The sequence below is a fragment of the Osmia bicornis genome, chromosome 5, assembly GCF_907164935.1.
Source record: "Osmia bicornis bicornis chromosome 5, iOsmBic2.1, whole genome shotgun sequence".
Classification (NCBI taxonomy): Eukaryota; Metazoa; Arthropoda; class Insecta; order Hymenoptera; family Megachilidae; genus Osmia; species Osmia bicornis.
Window position 1 is genome coordinate 1,265,254 of NC_060220.1, and position 16,951 is coordinate 1,282,204.

The window sequence follows — 16,951 nt, forward strand, 5'->3', positions numbered from 1 at the left end:
TCCTTGAAACTGGCATGATTTATTTCTCCCTCCTCTCCCTTAGTTTAAAAACATTTTTTTGTATTTTTCTTTCTTCTTTTCAATCGGTGCTCCTTCGTTAAATTGATTACTAGATTTCTGAATTCGATATCTCATTCGTCTGGTAACTCGATCGTTATTAAAGGTAAGTATTACGCTACGTAATCTAGAAGCAACTGTAATTAATCCCTGGCCATACAACCGCATTTCCTCTCTCGAAACATTTTTCCTTAAATTGTTGAGCGTTCTACGAGAGCGTTTCGCAAGCTGGCAAATTACGACTAATTCAATATATTTAGCTGGAACATTATAATACTTGAATGTTAAGTGAACGCAATAGCGATGTATGAATATGCGCCGTAGGGAAACGAGATTACGGGCTGGCGAATAAAAACAAGCGATGTTTGAAACTTGTACGGTTGTATCGGTCAGCGCGATTACAATGCGAATCCATTAACTCGTTTAAACAACTGGGTCAGTACGAGGTGTTTAAGAACCGGTATTGTACTTCCTGTGTCATCCACCGATAGCTTCGTTATTCTAACGATGAAATGTAAATCGAATAGTAGGAAGATTCAAAGGAGACAATCGAGCGGTTCGATTCCCGCCTTTTTCACGCGGCCGCTCGTTACGTAAATGCGGCTCTCGTCTCACGGCGAGAAGCCCGGTATTTTCGAACGTTCTCTAACCTTTAAAGGAAAAGAAACTGCTCGTATTCTGACGAAATCAACGAAGCAAAGCACGCGGGGCCGGTAGAGACCGGTAGCCCCGACGTTGGTGGTGATCTACGTCAAAGCAAGTCACACGTCGATCGTTGAAGTCAGTCAGTCAGTCAGTCAGTCAGTCAGTCAGTCAGTCAGGATAGAAAAGAAAAAAACGTGGCCGCGCGTGGAAAATGATAAAAAGCGCGCTTAACGAAGAATGGCGACTTACCGGCGGCGCGATGAGGTCTTCTTGTCCAGTCGTCTTCGATCAAGGGCGCGACCCTACGTGCGCGTAGAGTCAAAGGGCAAGAAACGACGATAAGCAAGATCGACAAGAGACCACCGTGGAAATGCATCTCGCTTGTTTTCCTGACTGTCTCTCGCGGTATCTTCTCCCTCGCTCTCACGTGTCTTCTATTCACTGTCTCGTCTCGTCTCGTCTCTGGCACTCGCGCACGATGCTTAACACGGTACGTATGTATATACCGCCTTTTCCTTCCTCTCTTTTCCACCTTAACTTACTCTCTACTTCTGTCTCTTATTTTTCTATTTCTATCTCTTTTCCCCCCCGAGTGTCTCGTTCCTCTCGTCGAATGCGCCTGCCTGTCTGTCTCTCTCGCGACCGTTCGCAGCCGCGGCACTGGTCTATTAACGACCGTTCACTGCACAAAACTCTTTTCTGCACTCTCTATGCAACACTATGCGTCTCGCACCAGCTTATATATTCGAGTACTCCGAAGCGTGTAAACGCGACGGATCGTGGAAAGGTGGCACAGGGTTTGAGGAAGGGGTGTAAAACGGCAACGAGCACACGAAAAGCCGATGACAACGACGACTGCCACGATGGATGATACGTAGACAGGTCGTGCGAACGTGTACGATAATGATTAGAAACAATCAACCGGGCCGGCGGGTGAGCCCGTGCTAGCCGCAATATTTACTGCAGATAACGCGAGAGACACGTTAAACGAGCGCATCCGACGGCTTAATAGGCTAAGGTACACACGCAGCTTCGTTATTCTTTTCTTTCTCTTTCCCTCTTATCTCTTATAGCTTATTCTTTCCTCTCCTCTTCTTTTCGTAATTTTTTTTTCGCTATCTTGTCTCCTCTTTCTCTGTTTTACCGAGTGTGTGCAAGCGTTCCTCGCTCTTCTTCTTCTTCTTCTTCTTCTTCTTCTTCTTCCTCTTCTTCTTTCCACGTTCTCGTGGTCGCGCGTTCCGTGTTACTGCGCGCGCGTTTTATAAGGCGGTACACAACGAGCGACGAGTTTCGAGAGAGACGAGAGGGACACGAAACGGAGTGCTGCTGGCGTGGTTGGCACTTCTCTTTCTCTCTTCTTCTATCCTACGATTCGTAGGTGTCCGTCTCTTTCTCGCGGTGCAATGCCGGCACGCATCTGACACGGCACCTTTCGCGGGGTCGGACGATGCGTTACACCGCGACAATTTTACTCTGAAACGATTCGAAACGATTCGAAACGATTCGAAACGATCGAGATGCGATCTATAGAGATGCAATTCTACCGAGGTAATAACTTTTCACGTTGCCGGTTCGTATCAGATGATCATCGGAGGCGAAATCTCGAGGCTTGCTCGAACGTTGCATCGCGCGCCTGCGTGGCGATATTCCCCGCCGCTCTCGGTATACGTACATATACGTCCACACCTAAGAGTTCGATCGTGATTTACAATTAGCGTTGATTGGCACTAAAAATCCTTTCTCACCGTTTTACTTCGGTCTCGCTACTCTTCTTTTCACCGGCCTCTTTGAAGGCGAACCAAGAGACAGAGCAGTGTGCGCGTCTGACACGATCGCCGCGTGACTGCCGTGACTGACTAGCCGATCGTGAGTGACTGACTGACTGGTGGGAAGCTGTTACTCGGCTTGCTCTCTACGTCCGTGCCGCCACTGAATCTGATGTATTTGATCATCGGCGGCACCGTCTCCGTCCTCTCCGGCTGGCTCGCTCGAAAAAGCTTTTGCTTTCGCGCTTGCGCCACCACCAATTGCTTTTTCGCTTTCGTACGCGTAAGCGTGCCTCTGCCGGTAACATAAGTGTGGACGCTGCTCCGAATGTACCGCGTATGTAGGCAACACAGGCACAAGATAGAGGAGAGGAGGCAGGACGACACGACACACGACACACGACACACGACACGACACGACACACGGCTTTGCCCGCGGAAGCGTCGCTCTGTCTGGCGCTTGTAACTCGGTATTACCGGCCTCTCCTCGTTCTTCTCTTCTCTCTTATAATAGTTTTCAACCACGTGTGTTCTCGGATCTCGAAAGGGAAATTTTCCTATCGAATCCGCGCGGAAACGTAAGCCGAAATCCTAACGTAAGGTCGATTTCGGCCGCGATTATCTCGAGATAATCGCGCCTCGCGTTATCTGCCGGCGAAGGAAAACAAAAATTTAAAAAAAGAATTCGATCTTATCGTCGACGGTTTTCTTATTCGTTCTCGAAATCAGTCGTTCGATTACGGGAACATGACACGGTTTTCGGTACAATTTCGCTCGGCATCTACACGACATTTCATATTTCTCCATGCGCGCGGTTTAACGATTCGCCGCCGAGGGGTTCTATCGAAAAACTACTCTCTAGCACAAAGAAGAAACACGTTGCGCCGATGTAGCCAACGATGACAACTGTCCGCAGGCCGGTCGAGTGCGTCGCTTTTATGGGGATAGCCGACCACGCTGCCGCAGCGGGACTTGTGCTCGCGTATACGTGTGCGCCTCGTGCGTATACGCGTTTACGTGCACCATGTATGTACCACCGTGTGTATCGTGCAAGTGCGCACGCTTACTTTTATCCCTACACGTATGCACCGCCGAATAGGATATACCCGTTCGCGCGCGTTCTAGCCTCGACGCGAGAACACGGTGTCGTTACGTGGCCGTGTCGGGATGCATATACAAGAACAACAACAACAACGAACAAGCGAAAGAAACGAAGAGAAAACAGGGATTAATCGAGAGAAGCCGTGTCGTCCGGTGTGTGATACCTCGATCGCGGTGGGTGTCGCGAATGACTGTACTGTCCAAGAGGTGTGCGAGAGCGCGCCGCGCGTGTGGGTGCTACCCCCACCCATTTCCCATCACCACCACTATCGCGATTCCCACCACCATCGCACCGGCTGCTGGCACCACCACCATACCTCGCACTGTGCACCGCGAACACACCGCGAACACACCGCGATCACACACTGCCAACCATCCAACCCAACTTCTTCGCCTTTCCTCGTTTCACCCACACTCGCATTATTTCAAATATTTCTTTCCTATCGAAATCACCTGCCCTTAACTAGCTCCCACGCGGCGACGTCCTAAATTTCACCCTGGTAATCAAGCAAACGAACTCTACAAAGTCTCGCTTTACATTCGCTCCTAATACATATCGATGAATATTTTATACGCTCCTGCTGGTTAACGCGGAAACGAAAGCAGAAGACACGAAACGGAACGGTAAGCATCCGCGGGAATGCATCAATGAGCTAAGCTATGCACCATGAATGGGAGCCGCGATCTTGGCGGTTTTCAATTCCTCGCTCGTTGATTCTCAACGCGCGTCGAAATGACGTACAGGATTAAATGCGTTTTATACGATGCAAATTCATTGTATGCCCGTCGCATAAGTAAAAACCTTCCAAGTTGCACATAATCGATATTTGTAGATCGATGAAGCAGCGTTTAAACATAGAGCCTGATCCTTGAATCCCAACCCAGGAAATAAAGAATTGAAACGGATTGGAGAAATCGCAGGGATAAAAGAAAGAAAGGAACTCGAATGGTATCCTAGCTTATGGCAGCGGCAAACCCGTTACGAAATCGTCCCTAAGACGGGGTGACTAATTGCTAAGCGGCTTGTAAAAATTCGCAGGACAGTCTGTCGACGTCGTGGCGCGGTCGTCTCAACGCCGCCGTCGTTCTCGTCGTTCTCGTCGTCGTCGCGTTGTTATACTTTTTGCCCGTGCACGGTCGACTAGAAAAGAGGAGCGACGAAGAGAAGGATCGAACGGGTGAAGTTGAGAGGAAGAGGGTTAGGTGTTCGGATGGGTTGGCAAGGAGAGAAGCGTGTGCGTGCGAGGCCTTAAGGTGAGAAAAGAAAAATGGCGAAGAGAGGCCGAGGCTGCGTCGTCGTCCGCGCGTTCGAAGGCGAGAGGGGACGGCGCTTTCGCAGATTCCACGTGAGATACCTGCGGCATTCTTCGTTCTGCACCAGGCATTAAGCCGGATGCACATTCGTCGTGGACGACGCTCGCTGAATTCATTTCCAAGAAAAATATCTTCCGCCTCGAAACGAATTTTACGGCAGATTTTGTTCGCGGCCCGCCGCGCCGCCGCGCCGCCGCGCCGCAGCCTCCCAGCATAGACGACGTTTTTCCTTTATCTTTTTTCTTTTTTTTTTATTGCTTTCCTGCGGGACACGAGCGAGGATCGTCGAGGGAACCGAGAACCGGCAATAAAACATCTAATCCGGCGATAAACCGCGCTTGATTCTTCTCCCTGCGACGTTTACGCGTCTCTGACACGTTTCGTGCGCGCCACTGATGCGCGCTAGATTCCACTTGATCCTTTGCGCAGCCCTCTCTCGATTCCGATTGGTCGACGCGACCGCGCCAACGCGCACGCGCATAACTTGCGATATCTGTTTGATCCTTTGAAATTTGTTTATTTGAAAAATTTCATTTCCAATGAGAAAAGTAATGGCAGTCGTTCGGAAGGAAGGAATAAATAATCACAGATGATCTCTCTAGCTATTTCGAACAACTCACTATGGAAGGTGGCTCTCTCGACGAAAGAAGTTTTAGCAAAACAAATTATATAATATCTCGTACGATCACCGTGAAAGAAAGAAAGAAAAAAGACGCGAGGAGAATTCCGTATTTTGCAAATAATTATGGAAGATGATTCACTGAGAACCGTGTCATTGTCAACAAGACTACCTGCCGATTGCGTCATCCGCATGCGAATTAATTTCGCAACTTCCCATTATAATCTTAATGCTTTTCGGTAGGTCCGAGTTTAATGGGCACGCATCCGTTCGTCGACTTCGACCCCGTTTACCGATTCCGAAAATAGAGCCGTAAAGGTGTAATCGACGTAACAAGGATTACATTAGCGAACCCTTATATCTGCGAACGATCCGCATCGGCTCCACGTGCAATATTCCCTACGGAACGATCCAGGACTATTCTCGTCTTCCCGTGTTGCTCGGAGAACCTAAGGTCGTCTCGATATCCGCGGACCAAATTTACATTCTATCCGCAGCGATAGAATCATCGGCAAAAGAGAAGCGAAGATATCGCGTACGCCTCGCAAACTGGACTCTGCTTGCGAAATCGAGGCGTTCGGGGTCGAATAAAAATTGTTCAGATTCCGATGGAAACCGTAGATAGGAATCGTAAAGAGGGGTGGCGCCGCGCCGATTCCAACGCAACGACGCAAAGACCACCAAAGGAAGAAGAAAAGAAAAGAAGAAAAGAAGAAAAGAAAAGAAGAAAAGAAAAAAATGATTTATTTCAATTCTCTATCACGGTTGTGCCTCCAATTGTGGCGCGAGAAGAGGATCGTTCGCGCGAGACCACACGCACAATGAAACAAGAAGAAACTCAATTACTTCGAGGAATTATCGGACCCCTCCTCCTTTGGTGGCGTGCGGCTTTACGATCGAATTCTGACGCGGCGTTTTGCGTTTTCGCAGGTACGGCTGACGGACAACGAAGAAGAAGAAGAAGAAGAAAAAAGGAGGTCGACGAGGAGTAGGAGTAGGAGGAGGAGGAGGAGAGACAGGAAGAAAAAGGGTGTTAAGGGATCATCTGACCGACGACTATTCACCGAGCACGGCTATGACAAATCTAATAGATTCTTGGCGACTTAGGGTGCCACCACCATAAGAGGGAGCACAAAAAAGAGAAAAGAACCGAGAAGAAGAGAAGGAGGAAGGTGGAGGAGTATTTCTATTCAACGTTCGATGAACGGATGTAACGCTTCGTAGAACCTTCGCTTGGTCCCTTTTAACAATGATATCCCTTTCTCTATGGGACCAAGTGAAAGAGAGAGAAGAGAGAGAAGAGAGAAATAAAGTCAAGCCCAACGTCAAGCTCACCTAGAACGCTCTCAGACGATCGCACAATGCTCATTGTCGGTCCAACGTAGGAATGCAGGGTGTTCGGTATTGTCGGCGCACGCCAAATATATCCCTCTCCTTTAACCACCCAACCTCCTCTGCCCGAGCATTATTCCATTTCTTCGCTCTCTCTCTACCATCTATCATGCTTCGTTTTCTTATTGGCCTGCATATTAGCTTCTTCCTCCCTTACCCTCCCTTGATTATTGTCCACCCGTTCCTTCGTTCGCGCGGGACTTGCGTACATTGATCTTCGTGGTTGTGACAACCATTCTTTTTATTCTTCTTTCTTGTTTCTCGAATATTCTCGAAACGAATTCGGACAACCCTAACGTATCGTATTTCTAAGGAACGATGATGAACACTTCGAAGATTATTATAGAACTCTGCCTAACAGGTTTTATAATCAACGTTGAAAAAATTACTAATAAAAAAAAAACTCTTCCATGAGGAAAAAGAAAAGGTTGAAAAATAATGTAATAATTTTTGAAGGATATTAAATCGACTTCCATCTCATCGAGCTTGTTTGGTGCATTCGAGAATCGCTGTTGAATATTAATGTAAGAAAGTGAGGTGAGCTCATCGGTGAACGTTTAGCGCAGTTTTTTTCGACGGTTCGAGTGCAACAAGTAAAATAAATCTTGCATCGATACTTTTTTTCACTTTCACTGAAGAGACACGGGTGGGCGAGAGAGCGGCTTACTAAGTTCGTCAAGATTTTATTCGACGTCGACTGAGACGTATTAAATGCCATTATATTCAGTGTATTTCACACGCTCGTGTGGTAATGTACCGTTCGCCGTGAATAAAAATCGCTTATACGAGAATTAGCTAACGTTACGAAAGCAGGCAATTTCTTCTCTCTAAATCCACTTGCAAACGTTATTTTGCAACGAAATACACGTTTTCTACGCTTCACCTTCGATAATTTACACCTTTTCCCAATGGTACTGAATAATAAGATCGAACGAAACGAACCAGCCAGACTAAGGATACAGTTGTACTACTTAAAGAATACCTCGTTCAAACTATTTTAACATTTTATCTATTAAAAGTCTCCGAAATTAAATATATATATCATTTTCAGTTATTAAATTCCTGAAATTTAGTATAGAAGTCAGCAGTACGAATAATATTATAAGTAGCAATTCAAATATTTCCGCGCAAGCGTTCGTATGCAAGTGGTGGTCCACCACAGGCCTATATAATGGGGACCCTCCACTCATACATCGTCAGTCTCCCCGCGACCACTGACGAGGTGGGAAGGAGAACCTACAGGGGAGGGGGTGTCGCCATTTTTCGCACAAAAATCTACTATGCTCGATACTGTACAACTAGTAATTTGTCTTGATATAATTAAAAAAATAAAAAAACCATGCGACTCACCGATCGTAGACAAAAATCTGGTTACATCGCTGCAGAGGCTGCTACCCGGAAGAACCCTCGTAGGAAGTAGTCGGGAGTCATCGGGGAGGTGATCAACAAAAAAAGTCCAAGATCTGTAATAAAATGGAAAATTTGTTAATTATTTGTAAAATTACTAAAAGTATTAAAAGTCTGGTCGGATAGTATGTTTTTTTCCTCTCATTTGAAAATGCTACAGAAATCTTTTTATTCGCTGTTCGTCTAGACAGCGTGAAACAAGGTGAAATCGCTTGAATCGTGAACGCCATGAATACAAAAGAGACACCGAAAGGCATCCGATTAATTTCTGTCTGTCCAATTAAGAAGTCGTAGGGGAAACAACACGCGTATCCCGATGAAAAGAGCAGGTAGATCAAACGGAATTCACCCCGAGAAACTTAATTTCGTGTCGAGAAGAAGAGCGTTGAATGGGCCACCCCATGTTCTTCGCGCCGTTCACGAAGGGAACACAAGCCGGAGGAAGGAGAAGCGTGGTTGGTCGCACAAAAGGAGCGAAATCTTTCGGCCTGCCGCCGAAAGGCAGGATGAACGGTTTCCGCGGCACCATTAATCTCCGAGACAATGGCCAGGCTTCTACGAAAAACTGAACCGGACGCTACAACGATGAATAAAGTTACCACTATGCTGGGTAGTTTCACCTGGCCACCCTACGCCTACGGATAATCCGGGCATCGAGTGCGGAAGCACGTTGATCGTGCAAGCTACCAGCCGAAATCGTCGACCGGTTGTCCTTTGTAACGCACAGTGGTTCCCAGAAGGAATAGCAAGTTGAATTTCGAAAATGATCTTTAAACAATATAACGAACCAAAATACTGTGCATGAATCGTAAACGAATTGTTTAAAAAACATCTGCTCCGACATGCCATTTGGTCTACATTTGTGTATTGTATTACAATCTTGTATTTTTCATTCTCAATGAAAAAAAAAAAAAATAAATAAAAAACAAAAAAGCACGCGAGATAAACTATTATTAGCTTTCCTTTTCATAATTTGTGTAAATTTTGGAAAGAAATTTGAAAATTTTATTGCAGACTTAAGAAGAACGTATCTGGGAGCCACTGTAAATGAAGTCGAATGCAGAAGAGCGGATGGGGGCTCGAAGGGAACAGGGTCGTACAGAATTTTACAGTGCGCTACAAGGTGTAAATAACGCCGGGGCCGGTATACCAGCGAGGACAGGAAACCTCGTGGTCCGAATCGGTTTACGACCTTCCGGCGCCTCGGACCGCGAGACACCTGCCCTGCACACCTCTCCTCAGCCTCTCACCTTACCCACAGCTTCTCCCGCTGATTCTTGAAAATACTTGCCCCTTCTCTAACGTACTGGTTCATTCAGGTAAACCCGGCTGTTGCTGAATGCTTCGCGCAGACCTTGATCACGGCTAGGGAACCTGCTATTTTTTTCCATCCACGCGATTCTACCTTCTGAACATTCATCGAGTTCACCGATTAAAGCCAATTCATTCTAATCGCAGTTTTAACCCTTATCCGGATAGTCTATTTATGTAACTTGTAATACAAGAGTATTAATAAACAATAGGAAATGAAAATGATACAGAGTATAAAATGAAATGTAAATTATCATTGTCACAGTGGTTCACCTTCCTCCGTGATTAAATGAATGAAAATTAGGCGATCACCTTGATCGAATAAGGGTTAAAGTGTCCGCGAAATAAAAGCAGCGGACGCAAGAAACGATGAGAAACATCGTTGGTACGTTTTTCGAACGCGTTACGATACGAAGGCGCGGTGAATACCGAGCTGGAATGGTAGAAAAATCCGCAGTGTTCGATAGCGTTGTTTTATTTACGACGTCCAGACAAATTCATTACGATAAACGGCGGAATAAAAACAGTCGCGGCGTGCTGCTGCAGTCCCCAGCCGCAACGAGGTCAATTAATTACGGCGCCAAAGAGGAAAAATTCAAATGAACGCAGACCTGACCGTGTGTTTTTCTTATTGCCGGTAAACACCAGTTTCTGTCGTCGTTGAGTTAAATAATGAGCTGGTACGATCGCGGGAACGCGCCTTGAATCGTCCAGTAAGGATTACCGATTCCTAACAGACCAATTTTTATGCTTCACGAGTAACAATCGTTTCCTCTATATTTCGATTGCAATTCCGCGGTGATTCAAGCGGACACAACGTACCCTTACCAGGATCGTAATAGGCGAATTGAAAAGGGAGAGCCTTCCACTCTCGATCAACAGAATCATTAAGCGCAACGTGCAATTATTTCATGTCGTAATGGCAACCTTTCGTCGGGAATTAACGCTAACAATGTTCTGTTTACGTCTCGTACGAGAATACATCGGTGCCGAAAGCACGGACCGTGCACAACCCATAGCCCTCGTTCGTGGCACGCTCGAAATTTTGGCGCACACCAGACATTACCATATATACGCGAGTTTCCCAGGGAGGGCGGTAGCTAAGAATCTGTGTCATGTCGCGTAAACGTACTATAATAATAATACACTATAAATACGCTTCAGTGAGAAACACACGGACGGGGGGGGGAGAAAGAGAGAGGGGAAGTATATGCAGGCGCCGGCGCCGGCGGACGGGTACATTACACGCGCCAAGGAAGTATTATCCATCCCACGTATGCAACGTACTCGCCTTCCTCTCCTCTTTGTCCCTCCCGTTCTTCTTCCTACGTTTTCCACTCTCCTACCTTGTTTTCCCTCTCGCTCGCTCTATCTTCCTCTTTCCTGTCTCGTCCATTCTTTTTTTCTTTCTCTTCTTTCCGTTCCCACCTCGCTGTGTCCCTCTTGATTTTTTTCATTGCCCGCTCTCTCTTGTACCTCTAGGGGCGACTTAAGCCCGGTACACACATTAAATCTTTTACCTATTACAAATACCGTGAAAAAAATGAAACGTCGGTTGATGAAATGAATACAAGTCTAATTAGTTAGATCATAATACTTACATCAGTATTTTTGCCATCGTTACTCCAAGGAGTATCTTGAAATGAAGCACTCTTAAGAGGACACGAGGGCATCGCACGTATGCGGCTACATTGTATCCAAGTGTGTACTTGACTTTAGATTCGCGCCAAACTGACCGGATCACGGGCGCCGTCCCTTGTAACTGGCTCGGTTGAACGACCAACCGGCTCGATCTCATCTTTCCATCCCCCGTCCTCTTCCCATTCTTGTTTTCATCGTCGCGATCGAGCTAGGAGAGCTCGTTAGACGCGAAATCGATCTTAATTTCTCGGAGTTTGAATGGTCGCGCGAAACCGAGCCCGGTATATCGGTTCACGGTGACCACTTGTCAAGCGTCGTTCGATTTAGAGAGATCCACTGGTACGGCTGGTTTCAAGGGGGACGGGTTTTAGAAAGCAGACGCGATATTTATGACAACGTTTGTTGTTCGTTTCATTTTCTTTGCCCGCCATTACCCCGCCGCCCGGACATACGTATTGCCTTGCGCCGTAAATCATCCAGCCGGGAAGATGATAAAACGTCGTTCGTTAAAATTTTGTTCTGATAAACTAGTTCCCACGGAATCGGTTGCCTTTTCTTCCTTCTTTCCTCCTTTTGCCCGGGGAACGCATGACGCATGGCTCGTGCTGGGCATCCAGCATCCGCGGCTTCCAAGTGGCCTGGTCTTCGACAACCAGACGTATCCTCCTGATATATCGTTCCTGAGGGAGAAACGTGGGAAACTTTTTAATAAGCGAAATTGTAAAAGGTGCTCACGAATACATTGAGCGCCTCGAAAAATCAAATAGCATTTCTATCGCCGATTCCTGAAACGTTGAAACTCGATTATCGAGATATTCTAATCAGTCACGGTACGTTGCAGCTAATTTTAATATCGTACTATCCGCGAACGTTCTTCGTTTTATCGCATCGAAGCAGCTTCATTTATCAACGGCAACGAAAACCGATTAAAACGACTGAAATCGTGCGCGACCAGGGGTAAATTAGAACGGAACCACTCGAGGGGACACTGATCGCATATTAATGTACCTTATCAGAGAAATTATAGAAACGTAGGTAATGCATATACTAATCTGCAAGATCATAGTTATAAATTAACAATAAGGTCTTATTACTCGATTTAAAAATTTCAGATGTCTCTCATGTATAATATTAATAATTCAGTTTCTTATTCTGTCGTTGCGTGCCACTTTCGACGACTTCTCCGGTACATAAATATGAAATACCGGTATGTAAATAAAGCGTTCATAATATATGCGCATAATCGCTCTAAGTACACACCCTGAGCACGATCCATGCTTACGTGTTTGGTGCAGAAATATTTCGCCCTTCTGCATCCGCAAATATACGTTCGCGCGGATCTATTAACCGACGCGACGGCTGGCCGTGCCGCACACGCGTTTTTTCGCATCAGATCGGATTATCGCGAGCGTACAGTAACGTCAGAACGCTTTGAACTTTTCATCTCGGACCCTGTCATTCCCGGAATCGTATCGATACATCTTTCGACAGCGTAAACGATAAAACGACGTTCGCGTGGGTCGGTAAACAAACCCGTAGCACGAATAAAACAGCTGCAACACGAGTGATTCCTGAATTATGGTAGCCTATCGTGAACATGTTATACAGGCGGTCCTAACTTGCCACACGGATCTTCCTCTTTATAGAAATAAGTAATAAATTTCATTGCGTAAAATAGCGTGAAAATAAAAAAAAAAAAATATGTCGCAACAGAAGCCTGATCGACAGTATGTTGTACCGTGACCACCCTTCTCCGCGTTAATTTATAAATAGAACATTTATTACAAGTGTTTCGAAAGAAAATAGCTAATAACGAGACGGGTTACGAGCGTACACGAAACGGTGTCTATAATCAACGTTATATTGCCCTCGACTGTACGAAGCGGACGGGGTATTATTCGTCCCACGCGTTCGCCCATTACCGGGCCCTCCCTCTCGCTCGGCGCGTTTTAGCCCGTGTGCACGTGTTTATGTAAATTTTCGCGCGTATGCACGCACCGAGTGACTTATACCCTGGCAGCACGCATCGAAACGTTATTCACGGTGCGAACATTAAGAACGTCGCCCGGCACTCACGGCTACGCCCGACGAAAACCACTCGACGCCGGGGCGCATCGCGACCGGTCGCTTCACGAGCCACGATGCAAGATCGATGGCTCGTAATTCTCGAGCAACGAACCGGAGGAATCTTGGAAGACCGCCGAGTTCGTTGTAAAGTACACAGCCAAAATTGAATACCGATATTTCAGGAGCCGTCGACAGGTATCTCGTGAAACTTCAACCAAGCTTTATCGACCGTTTCATCTTTCACGACGCTTCCGCTTAACTTCGAGCTTTCACCACCTCGTACTAGCTTGGGCGTACTTGAAATTCTATTTGTCCGTTGTTCGACGAAGCGCCGGCTAATCCGTGGAAAACTGTCGGCAACGGCGACTTCCTGATCGACTACCGTTGCAGACTATGATGGATGAACAGAATAAATGATTTAATAACATCCCGTGACTATCTTTAAAGTTTAAGGGACAGTTTAACACGGAGAGGAAGGTACCTTGGGAAGAAGGAGTCGGTGTGTCAAAGTTAACTTGTTTCTTCTACCGCGTTCCAATGCTGTGGTATATCTACCGGTGTCCAGGGATCCGGATGTCCGACGAAGTGGCGACGACAGCACTGAAATGAAATGAATTTCGTCCAAAGGAAATGCATACTATTAAATTCAAGTGGAAAAATGATCTCTGGATCGTAAACCTATTTCTACCTCCGCAGAAGAATACTCGGATCTTACGAGGTGGATAAATAACGGTTCTTTGTCATTTGGATACTAATTAACGGTATAAGGCGAAGAAAAGCTAAATTTCATTATAGAGAAGGCGAAATGTCAAAGGCGACTCTGCGCCGCATGAAAAACATATACATATATATATTTCTCGTTGTCTGACCGCTTCCATTAATCGAGTTTGCATGAGTAGCAATCAGGCGTCAATTAATAGCTTAATTATACGACATTCTTGTACAGCGGCTAGGATTTACCTATATTACCATGTTAAACGCAGAGATCCTCGTTTCTAGATACATACATACATTCTCTCTCTATCCGCTGCTAATTTACCTTATACCTTCTTATGTAGCACACCACCCACACAACAGGCTCGACCCGTTATCGGCAAACGGCCACGTCGCGATCCAACATTTTACGGCGCACACGCGTCGACAGATGGGAATGTTGGCGCCATTCTCGCGGTATTATACGCGTATACACTCGTACCGTTTCAACCACGGTACGAGCGTGCGATGATGAAGCAAATAAAATCTCGTGTTTCTGATTTGACGAGCCTGTACACGATCATAATTTTTCGATCGATGGTTCTCGCGGTGTCGAAAGCCTAACGTCGAGAGACCATTGTCTCGAGCTGCGGTTAAGTAACGGCTTTTGTCCTGAAAAAAAAAGATATATTGACTTAGAGAGATCGATAGATTATGATTAAAATAAAGATAAATGGTATTACATTGAATAGTAACAATGGTATTAATATATAAGGAAAACAAGGTTATGGTTGAGAAGCCCTGTATGTGAAATGGACTTCCTAATAGGATATTTTTCGAAAAATAAAATTATTCGTTCCAATAACACGCGTAGCTATTAAAATATTATTCCGTGGTAAAAGTTTATTCGACGAGAAGCTGAGAGGACCATCGAAAATTCTTTGGCTTCGAGAGACGCTCGATGAATCTACCCCCTGAGAAATTTCGCCTCGTGGCACAACAGCAATCTGGCCTCGACTTGGAATAATATTTTTCCAATGTCCGAAGGAAATTGATAACCATGCCCCGTCGAAGGGAAAACACAGACGGTCGAATAAACTCAAACAGTTTACCGTACGATGCATAGAAGGCCTCGTGTGTCCGCTTCAGTTTTCGAGAGCACATTTTTGGCAACGTCATTACGCGAAGACAGCACGGCACATCGAAGTGGACTCGTCCGTCTGCGAAAAGAAGAAAAAGCATTACACCCGTCGAAACTTTTGCGCGAAGGCCGTCGAAACATCAACTCGATCTAAATATAATATATTTACCATCAATAACAACGATTGCACGTGCCGACAGATTTTTATATTCAACGAGCACGTTTCGCGAACCTTCTTCCCGCGACGCGGCGCGTTAACAAAATGGCGGACTCTGCACATTTCCGCCGGATGAGGGTGACACAATCGAATCGGACTTGTTAACGGAAAAATCAAATTAAAAACTAAAACAACAGTATTTTAATACTTGTACTATTATTATTACTTTTATTTATTTTATTTAATAATATTTTATTAATATTACTTTTATTTATCTTATTTCCACAAATCTCTGCAAATAACGGTCAAGTCGAACACGGTGTTCTCCCCCCCTGTGCACGTTTCAACTGACAGGTTGCGGAACAATATTTCGTCATGATAATAAAAAAAAAACTGGTAAACGAGACAGCGGAAAAAATATTGCTGTGGTTTACTTTTACCGTTTAACGTTCATTTTAATTCGCATAGAAAAATGTCAACCAAAAAATTCGTATCCCGTCCCCATGAGTCATTGCGAACACGATAACCTCGAAATTGAACGATAATGTCTATACCGTAGTACGTTACCATACAATTACCATTTCGCGAAGGATTTTTTTCTTACCTTGATGTCAGCAATCGACGAACTTTTCACTGGCTATTTATTATTCGACGATCAAAGATTTTGCACGGATGATTGTGAAAAGGCGCGCGCGATCTAAAAGACGCGATGACGAGTACCGGACGTTTCGTATTGCCGACGAAGAAGGCTGGCGCCGTCTACGAAGCATATCTATCACAAACAGCTTCGTCTGACATTCAATACGCGATCGTTACTCTGCAGGTTGTTAATAATTCTAAAAATACGAGAGGCACCGGTTTCGCGCCGTTTCACAAGCGGTATACATGGCAGCACCAGAGAACCATAAACATGATGGATAGGAAGTACGTTGAATAGATACGAAATGACGACTGGCCTCGTTTGATTGATAGCGCCATCTTTTTTTCGTGATTGCAGATCTCTAGAAAATAAAAATCCCATCGATTCGTTACCATATCGATATTTTAGTTTTTACTAACGATATTTCTTTTTTTAAGTGAAAATTTCGCTTTTTTGTAATTGTAAATTAAACCAGATTCGTTGATATCCGGTATGAACTATATTGCAAAAATTCTTGTATTGAAATCTAATTTCCATTAGCTTTCACTTTGAATTTCAGATCTAAACCTCTGATAAGTTATTTGATTGACTTTGTAGATTATGAATGTAATTCACCGTTATTTCGTTTACGAAAAAGGAAGAAAATTCACTTAATAGTTTCGTATTACATGCAGCGCATCAAGTTTTTAGATTTTTAAAAGGACTCACGTAATTTATTTTTTATACTCAATAGTATACATAGCTACATAATACTCCTTATAATGATATATACTTTCGAATTAACTGGTTAAATTCAAATATTTTCATTCGATCGGCTTATTCAAATAGTAATAACTTATTTATATTTATTTAATGATAACAAGTTAAACATAACTTTTTTCTATTGTTCTGCCTTCGACCAATTAGAATTTCTAATACATTTTTTTGCCAAATAGAAATTTTTTTTTTTTTAAACAAACAATAAGATGGGATTCACTCACACATTTAAATGATAATGCAC

The 16,951-nt window shown here is 44.9% G+C and overlaps 1 protein-coding gene across 8 annotated transcripts in view; it reads right to left on the reverse strand.

Moving 5' to 3' along the window:
• LOC114871155 (dorsal-ventral patterning protein Sog) overlaps positions 1-16,299 on the reverse strand; it is a 62,519-nt gene extending 46,220 nt beyond the window's left edge. Inside the window, exons 1-9 of one of the 8 annotated variants that reach the window (XM_029176706.2) lie at positions 15,916-16,299; positions 15,324-15,468; positions 15,126-15,233; positions 14,360-14,685; positions 13,802-13,920; positions 13,492-13,711; positions 11,214-11,933; positions 10,959-11,132; positions 8,245-8,357 (exon numbers count right to left, since the gene is read on the reverse strand). In XM_029176706.2, the coding sequence (XP_029032539.1) occupies positions 8,245-8,357; positions 10,959-11,008 (163 nt within the window). In that variant the 5' untranslated portion in view covers positions 11,009-11,132; positions 11,214-11,933; positions 13,492-13,711; ... (3 more) ...; positions 15,324-15,468; positions 15,916-16,299. Of the gene's footprint in view, positions 1-951; positions 3,748-8,244; positions 8,358-10,958; positions 11,133-11,213; positions 11,934-13,491; positions 13,712-13,801; positions 13,921-14,359; positions 14,686-15,125; positions 15,234-15,323; positions 15,469-15,915 lie in introns of those variants that run through there. The other 7 variants (XM_029176708.2, XM_029176705.2, XM_029176709.2 and 4 more) reach the window with 7 other exon arrangements.
• Positions 16,300-16,951: the final 652 nt, after the last annotated feature.